This window comes from Cebus imitator, unplaced genomic scaffold (assembly GCF_001604975.1).
Source record: "Cebus imitator isolate Cc_AM_T3 unplaced genomic scaffold, Cebus_imitator-1.0 Scaffold3, whole genome shotgun sequence".
NCBI lineage: Eukaryota > Metazoa > Chordata > Mammalia > Primates > Cebidae > Cebus > Cebus imitator.
Window position 1 is genome coordinate 5,582,974 of NW_016107318.1, and position 24,095 is coordinate 5,607,068.

At 38.6% G+C, this 24,095-nt stretch overlaps 1 protein-coding gene across 2 annotated transcripts in view; it reads right to left on the reverse strand.

The window, feature by feature from the left end:
* ST6GALNAC3 (ST6 N-acetylgalactosaminide alpha-2,6-sialyltransferase 3) overlaps window positions 1–24,095 on the reverse strand; it is a 583,353-nt gene that overhangs the window by 13,100 nt on the left and 546,158 nt on the right. Inside the window, exons 4-5 of one of the 2 annotated variants that reach the window (XR_005200830.1) lie at window positions 7,005–7,112; window positions 3,948–5,947 (exon numbers count right to left, since the gene is read on the reverse strand). Coding sequence is in view for 1 of the 2 variants with exons in the window: in XM_017531465.2 (XP_017386954.1) it covers window positions 5,761–5,947; window positions 7,005–7,112 (295 nt within the window). In the remaining variant the exon portion in view is untranslated. Of the gene's footprint in view, window positions 1–50; window positions 5,948–7,004; window positions 7,113–24,095 lie in introns of those variants that run through there. The other variant, XM_017531465.2, reaches the window with a different exon arrangement.

Sequence of the window (24,095 nt, forward strand, 5' to 3'; positions counted from 1 at the left end):
ATATCCTTACTTGTCCTGTTGTAAAACAAACTGAAATATGCCAATAGCCCTTTGCCATTTTGTATGCTTTATTCTAAGATAGTGTTTACAACTAAAGCACTATAATGCCATAAAAACTCTCCATGAATGTACAACTGCACATTTATTTCTTCTAAAAATAGATAAGTTTACTGGTTTTAAAGTGAATGAGAAACTAGAGAAAAAAATCATGGGAACTCAGGAAAATGGGTGAAGCAAAAACCGTACCGTATGTAATAGAAATGGCTCAGTAGCAATGACAACAAAGCTAAACACAAGGAAATTAGTACTTTGTAGATTAGGTAACAAAAAGCTGTAAAATTGCCTGCTTTTGGTGGCTTTGGTGTTCCTTAGAAACAACTCTCACAACATAGGCAAATATGTGAACTTGGTAGCTGACTATTCATCAAGATGTTCTTCACCTTTATGGAAGGAAGTGAGCTTCTATTTTTCTGAAGTCTCCAAGGCATGAACATAAAGAGATGTAGCTGCAGAGAAAGAAGAGCTTTTCTACTCCAAAAACAAATGTTGCCTATTCTGAAAAGAAAAAAGAATAGTTAACTGAAAAAAAAGAAACAAAACTAAATGAGATTTTCTGCACTGTTACAAAGCCCAAGGACAGTTCTGATTTGATGCCTTAGCAATTTACATGGAATTTTACTCTGGTGGTTTCTCCAGAGTTCAGCAAAAACAAGCAACAGAGCAATAGACTATTTCTGAGCCACAGGAACCATTTTCAGAGCCCAGTGTATGTGGTTTCAAAATTCTTCACTTCTAACAGTATCCTATAAATGGACTGTAGAGAAAAAAAATCTTTTTCAATCTTTTATGCCAACTAAGTCTCATGGACATTTGGGGATTTCATTCACCTTCCAGAAGGGTATCTGGGCTCAAGGATCACATGTTGTGCAGGGATAAGCATGAACCAAAGGGTAGTGTTAGTGCTGATGGATAATTTCACTAACGTGGGCAGTGGAGTTGGTTTGAATATGAGGACACTTTAGCTCTGGGGTATGTTAACAACAGGGCCTGCCAGTTTCACCAGGAAACCTCCAACACTCAACAGCTTGGTATATCAAAAGCTTGCTCATCCTCAATTACAAAGAGAAAGTAAGAAACTCACCTTTATGTTATTTAAATAAGTCCTGGAAATTTGAGATAACAGAACATGGCCTAGCCTTGACAATAGCAACAAACATAGAGGAGGGAGAGTGTAGCCAGTCAGTGGGACACGTTCCTTCAATTATGAAAATATTTCTACGCTTCATTGTGGGGATTTCTCTAATCCTGAGCAGAATGAACACAATTTGGAGCTCTTGGATTCCATGAATAGACTCTTTAGTAATCAGTTAGGCATTTTTTTCTAGGTATCCTTCTGTCTAAAAAGTGCAGTGGCAAAAGTACAAGAGAAGAAAACATGAGACATGAATTTGAGTTTCAGTGCTGCCATTAGTCCAGTTTATAATTACAGGCAAGTCACTTCACTTCTCTTTCCTCAGCTCCAAGATGTAGGCGTTTTTTATTGGCTAGTCTTCAAAATCTCTTTCAGCTCTAAAAGCCTCGACTACTTACAAAGGCTAGCCCTGGCTCCTTCAGCTACTAATCTATGTACACTATTAAAATGATGAGGTCTTGTCTTTTAAATACGCTGTTTTAAGAACATATTCCCTCCTGGCCCCATACTGTAAACCTTTTGTTGTGCTAAGACATGCAAACAACTGACACTGAATAACATATTTATTCTTTGCATTTGACACGTCATATTAAAGGTTAGATGGCACATTGTTTTTTTTTAATCAGTCATCTGATTATATTTCTTTATTGAAATTAAACCAAACTCATAATTAACATCCAATTAACACTACCAGGTGAAGTACTTTCGTGTTGTCTCTTTTCTAAGTAACAGTGATTTTCTCCTGATGGCCTTCTACTTCTTGGAAGGTCAGCAAGGTCCCCAATTCAGACTCTTGTTCCTACCTCAGCTGATTTATACCAATTTCTCCAAGAGCAATTTCCTTATATAAATTTCCTTTTTCATAGTGGTCACAGTTCTCTAGCTATATAATAAAAATCATGCAAATCTGGATTTTGCTTATGCTAAAGACCGGCTTATTTGAATTGGAGGACCAGTGTTCATTTACTTCAGTGTGAATGAAGCTTGATGCAATGTTTTTCAATGTGACTTCAGCTAAGCCTGCAATCGGCAGAACCTACAATACAGATTGCTATACTTACAAGTCTGATTTGTGACAACTGTGGCATCTAATTGTGTTTTCAGTTCTAGATTTAGCAGCTTCTCTAGCTTTATTCTTCTGGCCAGCTTTCGAATATGATTTTATGTACTCTTAGCAATCAGTCCATTTAATTTGGATTTTTGCTTTTTTCATCAGGATTCAAAATGTAACCCAACAAATTTTGGATGAAGTCTAAAATAGGGTTTTCTCTGATTCATACACACCAGTGAAGAATATAGGATTATATATATGCCTTTATATATAGTTATAAGTATATAGATGTATATATATATGTGTGTGTGTGTTCACACACATACAAATGGACTCTATATGCATATATTATATTCCTTCTTCCAAATCCCAATTGCCTTTTCTTTGATAGGTTTAATAGCAATGTAAAATTATATAATCTAAAAGATTTCTTATTAACATTATCATCATAATAATGTAAATCGTTACTACTTGTCACTTGGTTAAATTGAAAAGGATTTAAACATTCATTTTAAAACTCTTTAAATTACATTGCTTCTTCATAGAATTCTGCATAATAGAGAATAATGTTTAGTCTATTATTTTTATCTTGAATGTTTTCATGCCAATTTCAGAAAAATTGTGACCCTTTTTTATAGCTCATTTGCCTAGAGCCATGGAGAATAGTATTAAAATACTTTTATTTTTTACAGACATTAATTTCTGGGATAAATACACATCAGTTGTAAGTGGGTTCAGTTAAATTTTTCAATGTTTAAATGTTGGATAAGATATCTTTTATTTGACCAGAATTTGTGGAATTGATCAGAAATCTGCATGACAAAACAGTATCCTTGAATTGCTCCCTTACCAAGCTCTTCTCTATCAATAAATCATAGATGAAAAATTTATTCTCAACATGGGAGAAATTACACTTTACATTTTTCACTAGAATTAGAAAAATGGATCAAAGGAAAACAGGAAATAAAAGCAAAGAAAAATAACTTGTGAGATTCTATCAAAATGCTGATTATACTGGGAATTATTTGAGTCTCCAAATTGAGAAAAACTTGGGTTTTTTTGTTTCCTGTTTTTAGAAAGAAAATGACAATGAAAACAACCATAAAAAATGTAATGTAGGAGTTTAGTTGAAAAAATAAAAAGAAAGAAGGAAAGAGGAGAGGAGAGAGGAAAAAAAAAAACCTTCCCCACACCTCCAAAGAAAACACTGGAGTCTGCATATTCCACACTTACCTTCTGCCATAGAGTGAGGGATACGGTGTATTGCAAACAGAGAAAGCTACAGTGAGGCAGGAGAGCAAGCAAGTTTTCAAATGTTTATCAGTAGGGGCTAAAACAAGTAGAGTTGGCCCTTCCTTTATTAGAAAATTAAATAAATTAGGTTCGTGTCCCAAGACATTCTGATTAATCAAGGATATCTTTTTATTTAACAGTGAAACAACAGGGGGAAAAACAGTCTGTTTGGCAATTTTAACATTTGTCTCCATTTTTCTTTGAGTGGGCATTTCTATCTATCATTAGCTCAAAAAAACTAAACATTCTTAGGCTAAAAATTACATAAGGGAACAACAAAAGAATAACAACTCTTTCCAACGATAGAACTGGGGCTTGGTAATTTTTATAGGTGTGAATACTGAGGTATTGAAATGGCAGAAGAGAGGAGGAAAAAGGCCTTTATCCAAGATGGCACATTTTAATGATAACTCACTTGTAAAGACCTACAAGTGCTTCTGAACTGAAATGTATCATTACTTCCAGCCTCCAAAACATTCTGTCAGTTGAACCCAGCTTTTGTCTTTTGAATCATTCTGCAAGGATGTTTTTGAACTCTCAGCTACTCTCTCAGCAAATCACCCTCTAATATTTAATGAGCAATGAGTACATGAAAAATAGAGTCGTCTCAAGCCTAGGCCACGAAACTGTATTCTTTGCCTTTGTTTCCTCCTGTTGTCCTTGCTTTTTCATCTTTTCCCCACCTAAATAGAACCACACACACATATATATGTAGAAAAACTTCTCAAAACTAGTTATTTTCACAGGGGCCCTAGCATATGGCCAAGATCATCCTTTGTGATACTTTTTGGGTAATCCTGATATAATGTATTTGGCACAGAAATCAACTGGTTACTAGTTTACATAAATTCTATTCTATACAAATATTAGTAAGTAGAGCAATTTAGAGCATAACAAACAATGACCAAATTACAGATCATCTGCTAAAGAGACAGCAGAATACACAGACAATAGTCCAATGGGGTGTTCACGGGCATCACATGGTATAACACATGTTAAAGGACTCTAAATAAGAAAGTACTTTGGACATTAAGGTCATTATTATAGTTGTTATTGTGGCATAACAACAGACACACTATGGGGAAAATAAATCCCTAGAAGGCAAAATCTCTGGTCAGGTTTAATGCAAGGAATCATTTCCTCTCCACGTCTAACAGTTGGCACTTGGCAATGAGAATGTAATGTTTGGAGAAACACATCTTGGGCCTATAAAATAGAAATTTGAATATACAAATATATATTATGAAGTATGATAGGATACAAATTGATGTAAAAATATGCTTTGCTTTCCCTGTTTCATGATTTCAAAAATCATATGGTTTTGTGTTGTTGGATGTTGAAGCAGAGTTAGTAAACCCTTTGGTTATGTTTTAGGAATGTTTTCACAGTATATGTTATTACAGTGTTGAAGTTGGTATCTTACATGTTAAGTAGCCTTCTGAAATATTTAGGATTCAACCAAAAATAACTAAACATTAATATAGATGATTATAATCACATGTTCAGTTATATTGTTGGTAGTAAGAATGGATGGTAAGAGTGGAAAGTCATTAAGATTTGCTACTTGGCCCATTTTCATTTACGTGTTTGAGATAGTCAAGTAATCCTGAAGCGTAGGATGTCCATGAAGTCTTTGTTGTTAATTAGGCAGTGGCCTGAGGCTTTAGCTATAGGAAATACTGTAGAAAGATGGTATATTAGGAAGAGATATTTTCCCCTCCTTAGGCTAACTAGTAAGATACTTGCACCTTGATAGCAGTTCTTGGGTCAGTGTTTGACAATCAATCATTCTTCAAGATGGTGAAGCTGCCGAGATTCAAGAAGCCATTGAGTCAGTCACCTTGCCTTATGAGGCCAAACCCTTTTGGCTTCTGGAAGTTACTCACTGTTTAACAATTCTATGCAGCTATCTTGAAGGATAATCTTCCCATTTCTTAGGTCACAGTTGTCATGTCATTGGGCTTCATCTCAATTCCAGTTAAATTATAAAGTGCGGTATATAGTGTTGAGCCTCCAGAAAGAACATAATGAGCATGACCATCCTCCATGAAATGCCAAGTTTACATTACTAGCAGAGTCACCATCCACATCTGAGAGCATACAGGAACTTGATAATCATTGTTGCTGTCTTTATCATCACCGTCATCTTCATTAGCATCATCAGCATCACAGTTGCAGTGCGGTGATCACATTAGGTGATGCAGCAAGATAAGAAAAAACATTATCAAGACAATGTCCAGTTTGGATGTGTAAATATTATCCTGTGCTTCTTGGCCCATTTAGCAAACACCTTCTTTTCAGTGATAAACCTATGCCCCCCATATGGGGCATGTTCATGAAGAAAATATTCATCACACTCATCTCTTCCTTGTTCATAGTAATGATAGGGGACTTTTCTATAGCCTTCTGTCCTAGAAAAGAAAAAAAAAGAAAAGGAGAGAAAGATTGAGATTAAGAATGGAGCACTCATTTACAAGAATCCATTATGTGTCCAGTAAATGCATTTACTTACAAACCCATACATGATTCTTGTCCATGAACTCAGTTAAAAGCTATTATATATATTAAAGCTTTTAGGAAGATGTACCAGGTTCTTAGTGCTTTAATAGATCAAATAAAATTTATATATCATGCCAATTACATTCAAACTTATGGCTATCCTTTGAAACAGGAAATGATATATAATGGAGGAAACTTTAGATAGCCTCTTGCAGAACCTGAAGAAACTGATTTTTCACAGTAAGATATTGGGTTCATCTGAGCACCATGATGCTTATAGTTAGGGAAGAAATATTTGTTCATGAAGACTGTGGTTGAGAGTTACCATTTTGACATTCTGATTAAAACAGTCTGTGAATTATATTGTGCCAATCATTGGTAGGGAAATAGATTTCATTACCCTGATGAAGCATGGAGGATTTGTTTTATTATGTAATTAGAAACTATCCCACCCATGAGGATATATTGTGGGTAAACACACTCAATTTAAATAAGGATCTGGCAGATTACTCACTTATTAGTGAAGTATACTTTCTAGGAATTCTTGTTAAGCTGTCAGTTTCTCTGAGGCTTTAGGACATTTTGTCCTTCATGATCAAATCTAAATAACCGTTGAGTAGATAGCTATCCATCAAGCCATCAGAGCAGCAGAAATGACAAAATTGCTTTTGCAAATTAAACAGCCACTAAACTTCTGAATTTCCAAGCCACAAGTCCCTGCTATGCCACTGATTAAGGGAAAAGTGTTCCTTCTGACATCTGACATTGGACTGGTAAATATTTTTCTTTTTATCACCCCTAGAAGTCACAACTTGATGCACTGACAATAAAATGTCATGTCAGCAAAGAACACTGGGAAATAATTGTTGCTTTATCTGTTTCTCAGATTTATGGTATTAAAATGAATTGTGATATTTTGACAAGATCTCAGAATTGGAGCTGCATACAAATAATTTCTTGTGATCTTACTTGCAGTAGGTGTCATTTATCATCCCGTAGACGTGAATGCCGTAACAGGCGTCCATGGCCAGAATGAAGGTAAACCACCCTGTGCTGAGATACGAGCCAGATTGGACTCTGAGAGGAATGAAAACAAACAAAACAAAACACAGAACACACACACAGAACAATAAGGTGTGTGAGAAATGAGTAACATTTCATCAAAAACATAGCACTTGTTATCAGGAAAAAGCATTGAGAAACTTGACAATATGTCAAAGATGCACACTTATTTTGAATTATCTCTGAATAATTTATAGGAATGCTCTTGCTCTTACTACCTTAAGCCTCAAAGCTATGTTGTGTGGAAGAGAAGCCATATGGAAAATATCTGAAGTCAAATAATCCTGCTCCCTTCAGGTGAACAATAATTTATTTAATTTTCCATAAGACACAAATTAGTGCTGTCTATCAGAGGAAAGGTTCTCTTCAAGTTGCTTGGAGCCCAGATGGGAGCTGAATGATAATAGTGCTCTCTTGCTTACCTAGACATATTATTACTTTCTTGAAGGCTGCTTGGGTTTCTAAGTATAACTTCCATGCAGTGCAGGTAAATAACTTGAAATGAAAGCATCTGAAAAATTTAACTGCTTTCCAGGCATCATAAGACAAGACTTTTCCTTTTTAAGACCTATGTTACCAACTTCTGCAATATATATCTATTGAACAAGCTATATGCTAATCACTGTTCTGGAGACTAGGGATACAGCAATGATCAAAACAACCGAAGCTTCTGTCTTTGTGAAGGCCAGTGGATTGGATTTGGAGGCAGCTATGTTAGAAAGGTTGGCCAAGAAAGGCTCCTTGGACCATGAGCACAAAGATCTGAAAAAGACAGAGGGGAGGGTCAAGGAGGAAGAAGCCCCGTGGACCACATGAGGAAAAGGTATGTAAGGAAGAGAGAAGGGCAAGGACAAAATTACAGATATGGAACTATGCTTGGTATGTTCAAAGAAGAGCTGGGAAATGAAGGAACTGAGGGAGGGAGTGGTGATGTGCTCAGTTGCAGTGCTGATTTGGCATCTACCAAGTTCCACATGGTTCAAGGCAATGTTCAGTGAAAAGCTGGATCTCCATATTTGTCTTTAGCCATTGTGACTCAATCCATTCAAAGGAAGTGACTGCCCATCTCCTTAAAACTCTCTCCATAGGGGCATTTGAACCACCCCAATTTGTTTGACAGCTGTGTAGCAACACCTCTAGAAAAGATTAAGTGGTCTACTTTCCATCCAGACTTCTTGGCCTATAGGAGCACACCCAATTCTACAAACTGACACTTAGATACTGATAACCGCTCTCTGGATACAACCCTCCAGCTGGTAGTTGCTCCCCACTGATGCTCAATATTGTTGATGCACATCCCAGTACCAAGCCATCAGTGTGCTATAATTATTAGCCTTGAATCCTTTGCTGCTGCTGCTTCTTTTTAACAAGCACTACTTAGTGTCAGATTACATAGAATGTGCCAGCATTTCAGGAAAAACACAAACTCACAGTGGGGGTTGATGATCAGATTTTTTAGCCTTTACTTTCATTGACTTTGGGTGATTTACAAGGAGAGACAAACTCAGCCCATATACATCCTCTCTGCATACTTGTCACTGAGTCTGAAACGTTGCTACCTAAGTAGCCGTTCCTTTGCATCTTCTGGTGTATGGAAAATATTCCAGAAGCCAGATCACATCGAGTTACATGCACTTTCCTGCACGGTAGTAGCAGCAACATGGGGCAGCAATAGATGCAAAACGAGTGGGAAGACGTCTCAGGGAGGCGAGATACACTAACGAAAAACTTTGCTTTTTAGACAACTTAACCTGCCATCAATCCTGCATTCTAGGGTCTGAGGAGGAGCAGACCATGTGATGGGAATTACTTAAAGCACCATCTGCTTAAAAAGCCCTTATCTGAAAATGAGGAGAGATCAGAAGAGGCAAGAGTCTTGACAAAACGCTCCCAAATCGAATCTAAACATTTTGTCTATGTACTGAATTTGTCTGGTTATTATTCCTATGGAATTGTGTACTGTTTTTTTTTTCTCTTCTTTCTCATACTATTTTTTCTACCTTTCATTCCCTATTCTATTCTTCATTATTAGGCTGACCAAGCACTCATAAAGATCACTAAAAATTATGGCATTTGTTTGTTTCTACATGACGAGAAAAAACCAGATCTCATGTATTTACCCATCTATTCACTTTTTCAACAAACATATATTGGGATCCTATTATGTGCCACTGACTGTGCTGGGAGCCTGGTGATGAATATTTTCTTAAGAGCACATGGTCTAGTGAGGGAGGCACACATGTTAAAACAATTGATCACACTACAGTGCAACAAAGCACAGCCACGCGTTTCAGAGTCAACATGGAGCGTGGTCAGAATTGGAGTGAGAATATCTGGTTTCACACTGCAGCTCTGCCACTACTCGAATATGAGGCTTTGGCCACTTATTTAGCCTCTCTGGGTCTCATTTTCCTTGTGTCTAAAATAAGATGGTTGAACTAAGTCATAGTCAAGGTTTCTTCTAATTTAAAAATCAAATGATTCTGTGATCATCACCTTCCACAGTCAGTCTGTAGTTGTTTTAACCATTGTACAGTACCATGCTCTGTGCATACTGGGCGTTGTAATGAGCAAACATGTGCATCAGTCAGATCACATTTCATGCTCCCTTGTGTGATGGGTGTGACACTAAATATATGGGATATATATAAAAGGATAAACAGGGTATAAAGTTTTATCTTGCAATGGAAGTGACAATGGTCACAAAACGTTTGTGGGGAGAACTCCATGATTCCTCCCTCTACACTGCCACTCATGGAAGCTGTTGCAATGGCTAGTGAAGGCCAAGGCCACAAATGAACCATAGCGCTAAGGGTAAAGGTGAATTTGAGTAAGAAAATATAATCATAATTGGGAAAATCATCCTCCCTTTGATGTGGTCCCTTCACAGAGGTGCTAATTATCAAAGACAAAGATAATATGATATCTCCAGGAAAAAGAGAAAGATCCTCTTTGCGACATATGGACACTTATTCTGCAAAACCAGCTCTCCTGACTCATTCTGGTCCAGCCCACAACGGTCATTTCTGAAGGTTCATCAGCAAGCTTCCAGAACAGAGCCCCCAAAGAATAAAGAAGATACAATTGTCATAGTGGATTCTCTATATAACTATGTTCTCTTTAGCACAGGAAAAGAGGATCAAGAATTTCAGGGTCCGATATCTGGTCAAAGATGTCTGCATCTTACCACCTAATAAGGAAACTTCACCACATTTCTGATACATGATTCCTTTTGGGCCTAACCTGATTTGTTTTATTTCTGTGTAGACAGGCCATGCTAATTAGCTCAATAGCTCTTTAAACAAGATGTGTTGCATTTGATTCAGATGGGGGAGGCTCACACTGCCCAAGTGCCCTGTCCTACAAACAGCACTTAATTAGACAGTTGCACTTCCTTTCCCTGATGACTCTGATATATTTGGGATGTGAAATGGCATGGGGTTTCCTACCCATAGTAGAAGCTGAGGCTAGCAAAGTAGTTTTTTCTCAAAAAAAAAAAAAAAAAAAAAAAAAACTATTTGGAGCTAATGCCCATACAATGATGCTTGCAGTAGAATCATGACAACTGCTGGATGAATACAGGAATTCTTCCAAATAAATGCCTAGTAATCTGGGTCCCTGGAGGAACTCACTGGCCTGATGGCACTGGTTCTGGCACATCTTGTAGCTGCACCATTTCCAAACTCTACTGGGCTGGTGTGTGGGCATACTAGAAATGAGAAAGTATAACTTATACCCAACTAGATCTTTAAGTTTCAATAAAAACTGCAACAAAAAGACTTCACCTGATGTCTGTGAAATTGTTTATGATTTCCAGCTTGGAAAGACTTAGTGATAACCATCAAATGCCTTAATGTGATAACTATCAAATGCCTTAAAAAATTCTTAAAGGGTCTCCTCTGGGGCCAAATACTGTCTCATAATTTGTCACTCATGCACGCAGCACTAACTATGCATCAGCTGGCCATCAACCATAGCACTTTTTTTTTTACCCTCCACTTTTGGGGATCAATAAAAACAATTATTCTCATCCACAAATAAACAATCAAGATTCCCACAGGGATGATAAGAGAATTTAAGCCCCTAATTCAGTGCCATAGGAAAGCTTAAATTAATGCAGCAGAATAATGAGCCATGCAGGGGAAAATAAAGGCAGGAGTGTGAAGAGGAAGCCATCAATCCTTTGATTTTACTGGTCAGGCTCTGCATCCCGCTGCTCCTTGGTAATCAAGATACTTACAACTTGGAAACTACTTAAATTTACTTGTGCATCTCTTGGGAAAATGATGCTGTCAAGACCTTGATGTAGCACATGCTTGAAGGCATATCATTTAAGATACGATCTTTCATCTAGTTTATTTCAAATAAAATATAAGCTACTTTACCCTTGATGTTTACCCCTATTCCTTCATGGCAAAAGGCTATCACATGGAACAGGGATTCCTTGTCTGTCCAGCTATCATGATGTTTATCAGTCTCTGTAGCTTTGTCTGTCAGCAGCCTTCATTTGCCTGCACCTCTGTTTCTGAGCACACTCTGTCCCCTTCCCATTTCTGGAAACATATTGTGAAGCACTTTCTTCCTATTACCTGGCAAACTAGAGACTTCTGAGTGACATTTCCCTTTCAGATAATTTCAGGGGAGGAACTGAGGACATGGAAATGGCTACTCTTCAAATGAGAACTGGATTATGTTGGATTTATTATCTGTTCACAAAATGCTCTGCTAATTATTGAATACCAATAGCTCAATGAGTTGGGTTCCGAACTCGAGAAACTCGTACTTTGATGACAAAAAATTGTAGCAGTTTCTCTAGATTAGGGTTTCTCAATCTCAGCACTATTGACATTTTTGGACAAGATAATTCTTTGTTGTGGGGTAGCTGCCCTGTGCAGTTCTCTAATACATTTTATCAGATTCCCCTCTGCTCCAAGCTCATCTGGGACCTAAGAGGGCAGTACATTTCCTGACTTCCCAGGGCCTACTCTTGCCTTAGGGTGATTGCTCTGAGGGTGTCCTTGACCCTAAACAGCCAGAATTCTCTTATATCCAGTTCCTAGTCTGGTCATTCACTGTACCCTGGTTTTCTTCATCCAACCAGGCATCTTACATCCTTTTCCCTTCTTTACACGCCCATCTAAACCCATTATCCGACTTTTTAACAACCTTAGAAATTAGCAAACTCAGTTGGCCCAGACCCAAAGGGCAAGTCTTAGCCTACAATGGGAAAATGTACAATTAGGAATGGAGAAAAAATGTCAGGTGGGACAAGGACAAGGAGTTTAGAGGCCTCAGTATCTGTGGTTACCTCCTTTCATGAAATGGTTCCTTTGGGGGCCTTTGGCTCAAACTTTGCAGCTTCAATTCTACTGTTTCTTTCATGAACTCATGAAAGTCAAGCCTCCGGCACTCAAAGCTAACATTTCAAAAGCATAATAATCATTTATCAAAGCCTGAAGGGTATCAAGACCCCCCTCCCAATGAAGGAGGTTTATTGGAGAGCATGGTAGTGGCAGTGGCTTCTGAAATCTGCTATACTCAGGGGTAAAAAGAGAATTTAAAAGAAGAATTAATCAATATTTCATGTCTTGTTTTAACACTATTGGACCTCAGTTCTCTCATCAATATACTACACTGGCAGGATAAATAAAAACAGCAAAGTAAGTTTTCAGATACCTTCCTAGGGAGAAGAAATACCTGACAGAATACAGATTATTCAATTAAAAGCATTCTTTCCCTCATTTTTTTTTTCAAAAGCACATGGATAATGAAAGAATACATTTAAACAAAGAGACTTGGCAAGAAAAACAGCTGATGATTATCAGTAGCACCTTGGGATTCAATCTAATATTGTGAACCAGTCTAATGGAAGCAGAGCTCAAAGTGTGGAAACAATTTCAGCTGTCCCCAAGTCATATATTTTTGTATATCATTCAATAGTCGGGAGCTATGGAAATGCGCTGCAGTTTGCCCATTGTATTAACACTGTATATTTGTACTATCTATCAACAGGACATGCTTAGCACATTTTCAGGCAGCAACAACTTTCTGCAAATCGGGCAGCGGAATTCTCAGTCTTGTCTTGAATCATTTGCAAGTGGATGTAAACTTTTCAAATGAACAAAAACATCATTCTGTGACTGGTAATTCTTAAGAGAATGAATGAAGTGAAAGGAATCCAGGCCTGAAAAATAATAACAAATGGAAAATGGAGAAAGCAGTAAAGCTTAGAAGAAGATTGTATTGCTATCCCCATCAGCTAATGCAAACCACCTGTGCTAATCAGTAGGCACTTGGACTGTGAATATAACAAATAGTCTTTCTGCTGGAGAATCAACAGGACCTTCTGACTGGTGATGAATGCAATGAAATTGTACAAAAGGAGAATAATAAGAAACGATTGCGTTCTTTTCAAAAATGTTCATTTAAAAGTAAAATGGTACAGCTCTCAAAGGTATGATTTACGGCTGCTGTAGAAATAGAAGATACCACACACAAAAACTACTTTGTTCATTCGTCTCAGAAATTAAAAGGTTATTTTCTTCTTGTCCTTAGCCTTTAATGCCTCTTTAATTGGAAATGCTGATTTTCTAGATTTCATTCACTTTCTTAACTGAACAATGGAACTCCAAGAATGGCAGGAAAGGATGAGGGCAATCTTTAGGGTCCACTTCATTTATCAGTGGTCGGTTTCTTAACCACTCAATATGGGTGGGTGCTATGGGCTGAACTGTGTTCCCCCCAAATTCATATGTTGAAGCCCTAATCTCCAGTTTGATGAGATTTCATATTTGGTGATGGGGCCTTTGGGAGATAACTAGTTTTACATGAGATTAGCAAGGTGAGTTGTCATGTGATGAGATTGTGAGGATGAGGCTAGTTTCCTTATAAGAAAAGGAAGAGACACCAGCGCTCTCCCTCTTCCCACCATGTAAAAACAGCCAGAAGGTAGCCATCTACTAGCCAGGAAGAGAGCCTTCACCAGAAACCTGTAATGCTAGTACCCTGATCTTAGACTTCCAACTCCCAAAACTGTGAGAAAATAAACTTCTGCTGTTTAAGCCACATGATATTTTGACCTAGGATGGCCAGAGCAGACTAAGACAGACTCAAGACCCTCCTTAACACACCTGAACTCCACACTGCTTTCTCCAGGACTTCTTAAACTCTTTGCTGTAATCACGTGGGCTCATTTATTGCTCATTAAACGCAACTTGTGCATGTCAGCCTGTATCTTCTCACTCCTTACTTCTGTGTGCTTTTCTTCTTCCCGATGTCCTCTCCAGCTTTCAAACTTATCTATCAAACTGCAATTCTGTTTACTCTCATCGACTAAAGAAGGATGTGTTGAGTACTTTCTAGGTGTGAGGTATGTTGCTGGCCACTGGAAAACCAAAGTGCCCCTGAGCTGAAATCAGTTAAGTCAGAGACAGACTCAGTGACTATTTTCCAAACCAGGGCTTTCAGGAGGTAATTCCCCCGCATGTGCTATGGGAAAACTGTGGAAAGAGCAACGAATACAGCTGAGAGAATTGAAGAGAATAATTCCTTCTCCAATGGGAGGTAAGAGCTGAGCTGTGGATTAAGGCTGAGTAGGAATATTAGGCAAAGAAGGGAGAAGGAGGAGGGCTTTTCAGGCAGAAGGAATGCCCTGTGATGTTGCACCGAGGGGTAAAAGTAATGGGAACAGAGAGTCATTCTGATCTACCCCCTAACATGGTACAGACCTCAAAGCATTATCAGTGTTTACTTCTGCAGTAGGCTGTTGGTTAGAGACAGGATGCATAAATAGCACTAATTTATTTTTCTTTTTTACATTATGTTTTGAAATATGAGAGCTATCTTGATGTTTCATGTAGTTATTTTTTCAGATGAAAGAAATTTATGGATCTGGAGAAAAGTATCCGGAGGAAAATTGACAGAATTATGTTTTTCTTCTTCATTAAATTCCTCATTAATTCAGAGTTGAGAATGAATGTAAACAACATATGACTAAGAATAAAACAATTAAAAATATATGATGATAAAGGATGCACCTACTAGTGCTCATCTGTGTTACAAACTAAGTTACAAATTGTGAGCAAAGTCATCTAATCTCCACTTGTCACCAAGCAGGCTTCCTCCATATACACCTGGGGGCTCTTGATGTGTTCCATTTACAATGGAAACAGTTTTTACATAAACATTAAAGGTATTGAGTTTTTTAAAAATTAGTAGAAATTCAAACAGATACCACTGCTGCTTTAAGAATATGAACCCTTTGAAACACCTTTCAGATCTAGAAACACTGAAATAAATGACCTCTAAATTAGTATATCCTCTACCTATTGAAGCTTCTGGGAGAAGGAATGATATTATATACTCTCGTCTCCAGTCTATACCCAAAATAACTTTGTTGCCTTCCCTAGATCTCTGTTTTTCCTAAACAGTCCATAATTTTGAAGACTCGAGATATTACAGATAGCCTATACAGTTAGAGTTTCAGACTATTCAAGCTGCTTGTCTCAGTGACCACTGAGTTTCTTACAACCTTCCTGTGCTAGATTATATTGTTCATTCCATCCTTGAACGTAGCTTGCCTGTGGGTGCGGTTAACTTTTCTTCCTCATTGAATTTGGGCTTGGTCAAATGACTTGCTGTGATTGGTAGAATACGAGCAGAAGTCAACATTGTGATAGTGTCCAGTAGAAGTTTTAAGAAGCATCACATGGTCCCCATTTCTTATATTTCCCTTTATCGCGAGAACAACACATCCAAGGTAGGGGTTGTTCCTTCGGCCTGGTTCTGGGATGAGGAAGCTTATGGAACCAACATGAGCCCAAAACTGGAGCCAGGTCCAGCTAAGCCTAGCAAAGCTATTGCTGATCACAGATCTATAAGTATGAAATAAAAATATTTTTATAAATCACTGAGTTTCAGGGTTGTTTGCTATGCAGCAAAAAGCTAGTATTTTTCTTTTTTTTCTTTTATAGATATATATTATGTTAAGTTCTGGGGTACATGTGCAGATCGTGCAGGATTGTTACATAGGTATACACATGACATGGTGGTTTGCTGCCTTTGAATTGATAACTATTATTTTTAGAGCATTTACATGAACTAGACATTGTGTCAATAACTGTGCATTTGTTGTCTCATTGACTCCTCACATCAACCCCATCCAATGGGAAGTACTAATATCCATATTATACAAATGAAGGCTCAGGAAAGTATAAAGTACTTGTGCAAGGACAGTCTGACACTAGAGAACTCAGGTTCTTTACTAAGTTCTTTCTTGGCCACTACTCCCCATATGGCACAAAGCATCACATCTGATATAGTAGCCACCAAAGGATCTCCATTTTTCTGCTGGCTCTACTATTAAACCTCTGGGAAATCATGAACATGTCACTTCTTCCCGGGCTACAGTTTCTCTAGTGGTGGAATAAGAGGGTTGGTCTAGGTAGGCTTAGGGTCTTTCAGCATTAACAGCAATCTGTAAATGCAGCTACATAGTAACATAGGGAAATTGTAAATGTACAGTTGCATTTTTAGTATAGAGACACTATTACCATTTGACAGATTTGTGCTTGTAATTTCACAATTCAAAGCATATCTTAGAACTTCACCCATAGTCATGTACAAACAGTAGTTTAAGCTGCTGATGAGGATATCTGCTTCAATTTTCAAAGAAATAAAGAGCTAAATCTTGAAATAAATATCAAGTTCTACAATCTCCTTCATTCTCCAAGCCTGGCTTTCTTTCAGTGCTTAGTTTCTATAACTTTGAAATAAATTCCCGGCTAGGACCAGCTGGGGAAGGCATCTGTTCCTTGCAACCAAAGATCGAAGTTGGATTGGTGGACCTCTAAGATCTTCTTTAACACAATTGAGTCTATTAAAAACTCTGGGTATAATTAGGGACTTTACTTCCAACTAATCCTTGACTCTTATTAGCAATCCATCTTTGATCTCAGCCTAGTTTTATACTTAAGCTTAGAAAAAAGTTGCTTCTTTCTAACTTACCCTTCAACTTATCTTAAAATCATGCCCTTTCTAAATTGATGTGGGCTTCAGTATTCTGAATGCTAATCACCCTTCCCTACCTAAGGCATAGCTAGGTGCCTGCTTCCCTGCTAACCTGATAAAGATAATTAGAGATTTTGGCTTTCTCTTTTAGTTCACCTATCAGCTATTCCTTCTGCATATACTTTCCTATGACTTAAAAAAAAAAGATTGTAATCAGGTTGGAATACATAGAAACAGATAAAAGAACTTTTCCTGCCACTTTACTTTTTAGAGGAGAAATGAAATGACTTGCTTTTCTTTAGGTTTTTGACTTAACTGGAGCTTGAATTAAACCAAACTTTTCCTTTAGAAATAGTAATAGGAGAGAGTCAGACCCAAACTTATTCTGACAAAAATCATTTCTGAGTCCCTGTTTGCTTTCAAAAGAAAAGTTATGTTTAAAAAAACTTTTAAGCAACTGAAAATTTTAACAAGTATTTAAGAGCAATTTAAGGTGATTTCACCCCAGGGAAGGAGGCTAGGTCTCCAAGTCTTGTTGCTTAGGGCTCCAGTACCGCTGGAATCATTGTTAAATGAGCCTCAGCCAGAGCATTAAGTAATGAGCCACACATAAAAGTGAAATTTAAAAAATATAAAGCAGCTCTGACCTTCTTCTAGTTAAAAAAGACTAATTTTATAGCCACTTCCTGTCTATTTGAAGCTATTGCCACTTTTCTGACTTCGGCTCAATACATCCCAAAAAATTACTTGGAAGGAATATTTATTTTCAATAGGAAAATCTAAGTGATTACCCCAGCAACCCCATCTATTAATTTTTTTTTTTAATCAAACTCACTAGAAGGAGGCTCATTCAATTAGGAAAGGTCAGAAGCAACAACTGACATACGGATCTGCAGGAATTTAGAATTTTAGCTTCTCTAATCTAAAGAGGAAGCTTTAAAGCCTGCCATTTTTCCAATAGGCTGACATTAATTGACTACCTTATGTATCAACACTATGGAAAAGACCCCAACCACCTCCACAAAAGAAATTCTTCCCTTCACTAAGCAAGGAGTTTAGATGGCAATCTATGATAAAAAGATCTGTTTGTATGTTGCTTACAGTAAATCTGTACCTAGGAAGAAGTCCTTCTGTGCATACCCCTCCCCATACCAGAACCTCTAGAAACCTGTAGAACCAGGGTCTCCTCTCCTTTCTTCCACAATAAGTGATTTTGCCCTCACCAGGAAAAGAGAATCAGGAACATCAGAAAATGTCAAGAAAAGAGATACATTCCAACAAATTTAAGGGCCATCTCTCTCAAAGAGAAGAAAACAGTAGTAATTTCTTCCCTTCAAGCAGGACAGATAACTTTCACCTGTCTCTGGAATTCTTCCAGTGCAGTATTTTTGTTGACCTGGAGTAGCCAAAATGTCATAAAGAGGAAAATAGAACACAGAGCCAAACTAATATATCCTAGAAAATTCCAGGGAAAAATACACAGAACTTAGAAAATGTCCTTTATTTGAGAGCAGCTACTTGAAACACGAGAATGTTGTATATCCACAGATTTTCCTACATTGTAATGGTGACAGAATGTCAAAACAAAAAGGAAATCTCCATGTCTAGCTATAAAAATGAGAAGAATCTGGCAAAACAGCTGAGGAGATCCTCTACCCAGCAAATTTGCTTTCACCAAGTGGTGGTAACACTTCAGGCCAATGTTTCTCAACCCTGAAATTCTGACTGCAAGGATTGAAAAGAAGTCACTGAAAGTAAGAGCTCCTGAACTCTGAAAGCTATTACAGAGCGGCTGCAGTTGAGCAGAATTACCTACCAACTCTTGCCTTTGGAGCACTCTTGGTGGTTCCCTCAGTTCCCTTCCCGTCCCCTTATGTCTGCTGAGTCTTATGGGCCCACAGTCGGGCCAAGATGTTGAAAAGAACTACATATTCAGAGGGTAAACATGAGGCATGACGTTTTGTGAAAGCCTCACCCACAAGTTAGAAGGTGCACTGAAGGTAGCTTCTTTCATTTCCTCATGAACCGGACAAAAGGAAACTGATGAGTGATGCTGACCACTTAGGTTCTTATCAGCTTCCTCCTTACCATCACACCACCAATCCTTTTGCTTCTGGAGCGGAATATTCTAGCTCCATGCACCATCTTCTTACTCCTAAAAAATGGTTTACTGTCAAAAGACAAAAATCTCCTATAGGGTACAAGCCCACAGTCCTGCTTTTTCCAGAGGCATCTTCTCTTGTTATTCTAGCCACCAATGCCACAATACCTCAGACCTCACCCTCCAGCCCCTGGAACCCTTGCCCCTTCCCCTAGTCACAGCCCTAATCTCCCTAGAGGCATTGCTTCCCAGTCCTCTCTCCTCTTTCCCAAGCTCCGTTGTTCACCATTGCTACTGGTAATAGATTCTGATTTCATTGTCCTGTGGGCATAGTCTGGATATTGGTATTTATTAATTTTTTTAAGCCTTACTAGGTGGTTATGATGTGGTATGCAACAGCCAGGGTTAAAAATCACTGTGTAAATGGTGGTTAGGTTTGAGAATTCCATTAGAAGTTGAGTTCCATTTCATTATGAATTAACTTAGCTTCTGAGAATTCATCTGAGAATCTAACCGCTGTTTTAAAATTTGTCTCTTTAGGAAAATGTATCCCAATTTATACACAGCTGAACTGCAAACGAACTGGAAACGTGCCAGTAAGGACTACTTGTTGGCAAAGGTGCTCCATCTATCCAAGTCGATTATGTCTGGCACATAGTAGACACTCAATTTGTCCAACTTAGTTGAATAATTTTGGAATGCAGCCTGTTCCTAAGTAAGAATCTGCCAACATAATTTTTCCCAAAACATTTTAAGCATTTTTGCTGATGTTTTCTCAATGATGATGTAACAGAGAGACTCCATGATGTGTCTAAGGATATACCAAGGAGATGTCAGGAATCCAACCCAAATTACCACTTGAAGTTCCTTACCGTATTAGTCTATTCTCACACTGCTGCAAAGAACTACCTGAGATTGCCCCACAAAGAAATCCACAAAGAAAAGAGGTTTAGTTGGCTCATGGTTCCATGGGCTGCACAGGAAGCATGGCTTGGGAGGCCTCAGGAAGCTCACAGTCATGGCAGAAGTCAAAGAGGAAGGAGGCACATCTTACATGGCCAGAGCAGGAGGAAGAGAGAAAAGGAGGAGGTGCTATACACTTTTAAACAACCAGGTCTTCTGAACTCACTAACTATCCCAAGAACAGCAACGGGGAAATCCCCCTTCTCCCCATGATCCAGTCACCTCTCACCAGGCCCCTCCTCCAACACTGGGGGTTACAATTCAACATGAGATTTAGGAAGGGATACAAATCCAAACCATACCACTCACAGACATCCATGTCATCATTTACATCCAGAGCTGGGTCTTAAACTCCTTTTTCTAGTCAGTTGACCCACAGCTCAGTTAGAATCCTGACTTGATCTGGTAGAATTGAAATGTGCTCTGTGCTTTTTATAAATAACAAATTGTAGCAAAGTCCTGGCCATATACAGTATGCCTTAGAAAGGAGAATAAATGATGCAGAAGCTCCAAAAAATGGCAAGATGTGCTTCTGTAATTTATTGAACCCCCCCCCCCCCGGAGATATATCAACATCAAGAGGCTTATTCATTCTTAAATCTCTGAAATCACAAGGGGAAATATCAATTTAACTAAATTAATCTCAATGTCTTAAATCTTCACTGCAAAGCAAACTCTCAGAAAATTAAGAGTGTCATTTGTACCATCCTTCAGTTGTAAAGCACACACCTAAGGGACTCTGGTGGCAGTTACCGTCTCAAGTCATCCCACAGATGCAGGCAAGCCCGTCCTCTTGCTTTCGGTTGCCTCCATGCATCCACTTACTGCGATGGCTTCCAGTTTCACAATCAGCAAAGCCCCACGGTGACATCTGCATGCCAGCCTCCCATAGGAAAGTTTCCGTAGTTGCATGTCAGCGCAAAGTTCTTTCAATGATGTTGAGCCTCAGAAGTGTCATTTCATTTATCAGAAGGCTACTTTTTGGTTTTGGACTTGCCACTTCTTTAAGTAGCCTTGAGCAGAGAAGAGCAGCTGCTGTTCACCTGAGGCTGCATTTGGAGCAATGCTCCAAAACTAGTATGCTGTGAATAGGACTGGTGCATTCAGGTGGTACCCAGATTTCTGTGAAAGGCTTTTTAAAATTGAACAGTTGATTTGCACATTGTCAGAGAAGGAAAACTAAGCGCTCACAACCATGGTGTTAAGTACTGTTTCCTTCTGCGCATGGTCCAGGAATTAATGGCGATATTAATACAGCCACAGAGTGTGTCAGAGAATGAATGGCTCCAGCTCCTGAATGATTTTGTTTGATTAATTAATGGATGAATTTGATGGAGCACCTCATTGTCCAGGAGATGAATGGCACTCTTGACTTTTAGCTCTTCCTGATCCTGCATGCCCTGTTAGTCACTGAGTTGTGTTCATTCTTTCTGCATGTTGTCTTTTACATCTGTTTCTTTGCTTTCCACATGACTAAAACCCAGGCCATAAGGTGACTTGGGTACAGAGCTCAAATTAGTACCTCCACCCACTGTGGAACATCCACAGGGGAATGACGTGGTGACGTGGCTCACACAGCAAAGATTCCAGTCCCAGGGAACCAGCTTCACCTCCCAAGATGTCCCTTCACAATGTTGGTATATTCTATACAATCACAAAAAGGGGAGGCAGAAAAGGGGGTAAAATTAAAAAAAAAACATGCAAGCATGGCTATGGAGAAAATTATGCTTTCTCATGTCCCTAACCAATAATTTTATCTAGTCACAGGTGTCTTTATTGTGGAAATGGCCTCTCTGTATTTCCCTGTGAGGTGTGGGAACTGAGAAAGTATAGCTGGGTTAGACACAAAATCAATATCGTCTGATTCAGCCTCAACAATTCATCGTGGCACTTTCCCACGTCATCTCCTTCAAGAAGGCAATGCAACAGGAAAATCAGATTTTTCTCTAATCAAGGGTAAGGAATGATTTTTAGCTTTGTGAGAGTCAAGGAACTTCAAAGAACTCAGTGTTGGCTGTAATATTGCAGGCATTCAAATCCTGATTTCATATTGCAACAGACCGCCAAAATTTTCCTTTGATTATTATTATTTTTTGCTGTACACTACTAGAGAAGAAACAGCATACAATAAGCATGTTAAACTGAGGCCTGCAATGTGGAGGGATCCTTGGATGGATGAATGGATTGTAAGTTTCTCCCAACAATTCACTTAGATCAATGTGCTTCTCTGAAGGGAGGAGACAGGTGTGGAGAGGGGCAGAGGGAACCACTTTGCTGTTGATCACCACTGTTTTCTTCTACTATACATGTTGCTTGTTTTCGGCATTCATCACACTACAGAGAATAACTCCGAGATATGTAATCTTAGCAGTTTCCTTTTTTGTCTCAAAAGAAACACAACTAATATTTGGCTAAATAATTGTATTATGTACAATTTGTATTTTAGATGAAGGCACAAGCTACCCAGCATATGAAGAAACAATACAGAATACTGGCAACTTATCAAATTATTTAGAACAATACAATTTTGAATATTAATATGGTAATTTTCAAAATTTAATATATTGAAGTGTCTGAGACCATTATTATACCTTAAGAGTACCAGGATAAGGAGAGGTGAAAAAGTTTCCATGCTCAGAAACCCCAACTAAAAATGGATTAAAAACAGACACATATAGTGCCTAAGGATATATAGGTGTGTGTGTATATAAATATATCTCACCTGGAAAAAAGATTAATTCTCTCATTTTAATTTATGCTCCACCTTTTAGAAATGCATCTATTGCATGAAAACAGGGAAAGATGACACACGTCTTTATTTAACAAACACCATGTACTCATTCACAAACACCAAGCACATAGCTAGGCACCTGCTACGAGGCTGGAATGCATGGCTAAGGTATTTCGCTTTTTCTTTTCTTTTTTTTTGAGACAGAGTCTTGCTCTGTTGCCAGGCTGGAGTGCAGTGGTGCGATCTCAGCTCATTGTAACCTCCACCTCTAGGTTCAAGCGATTCTTGTGCCTCAGCCTCCTGAGTAGCCGGGATTACAGCCATGCACCACCAGACCCAGCTGATTTTTGTATTTTTAGTAAAGACAGTGTTTCACCATGTTGCCCAGGATGGTCTTGATCTCCTGACGTCATGATCCATCCACCTCGGCCTCCCAAAGTGCTGGGATTACAGATGTAAGCCACTGCGCCTGGCTGGTATTTTGCTTTTTAATGCAGAGTAATCCCCATACCAGGAAAGAAGGTATATATCAATTTTTATGTGTTTTTATGCCTAAGCCCTTAGTTGTGTGAAGTATTTTGTTTATAATAGTATGGCATCTCTCTGAATAAAGAGTTCTGTGACTTGGGGAGGAACTGGTCTCAGAAGTGGACTTAACACTCCCTCTCCCCACTTACAGACTGTAAATGTCCAACATTCTCTCAACACGGCCTCAAAGAAAGTGTTTTTAAAACAGGATCAATACTCTTCCACCTCTTCTTGGGATTCTAGACTTCACAATTCACCTGCCTCTGTTCCCTCCCTCCCTCCCCTCCCTCCAGGCCTTCATACTTGTCACCCCACTTTGTTCCCAGCCTCAGGGACAACAGGCTCAGGGAGAAGTTTGATTCTCCTGCCTGGGATTCTATCATTTCCCGCTTCCCTGACCTGACTTTGATGCTTCCCGGTTCTGCAGTGAACTGGAGTGACAAGAGCAAGGAGTGATTGCTTCTAAGCAGAGTAGGCTGTCTGAACCATCAACCCTCTGGGGCAAAGAGCAATCGTGTTTACTCACAATGAGGAAAAATGGAGACACTTGAAGCCTCATCAGTAAAGAAAATAAAACCAACAGAGGGGTTTAATTACAAGCTCACTGACAACCGGTTAGCACTGTGTTTGGGTTAATTTCTCTTTTGGCTATTTTGTAGAAAATATC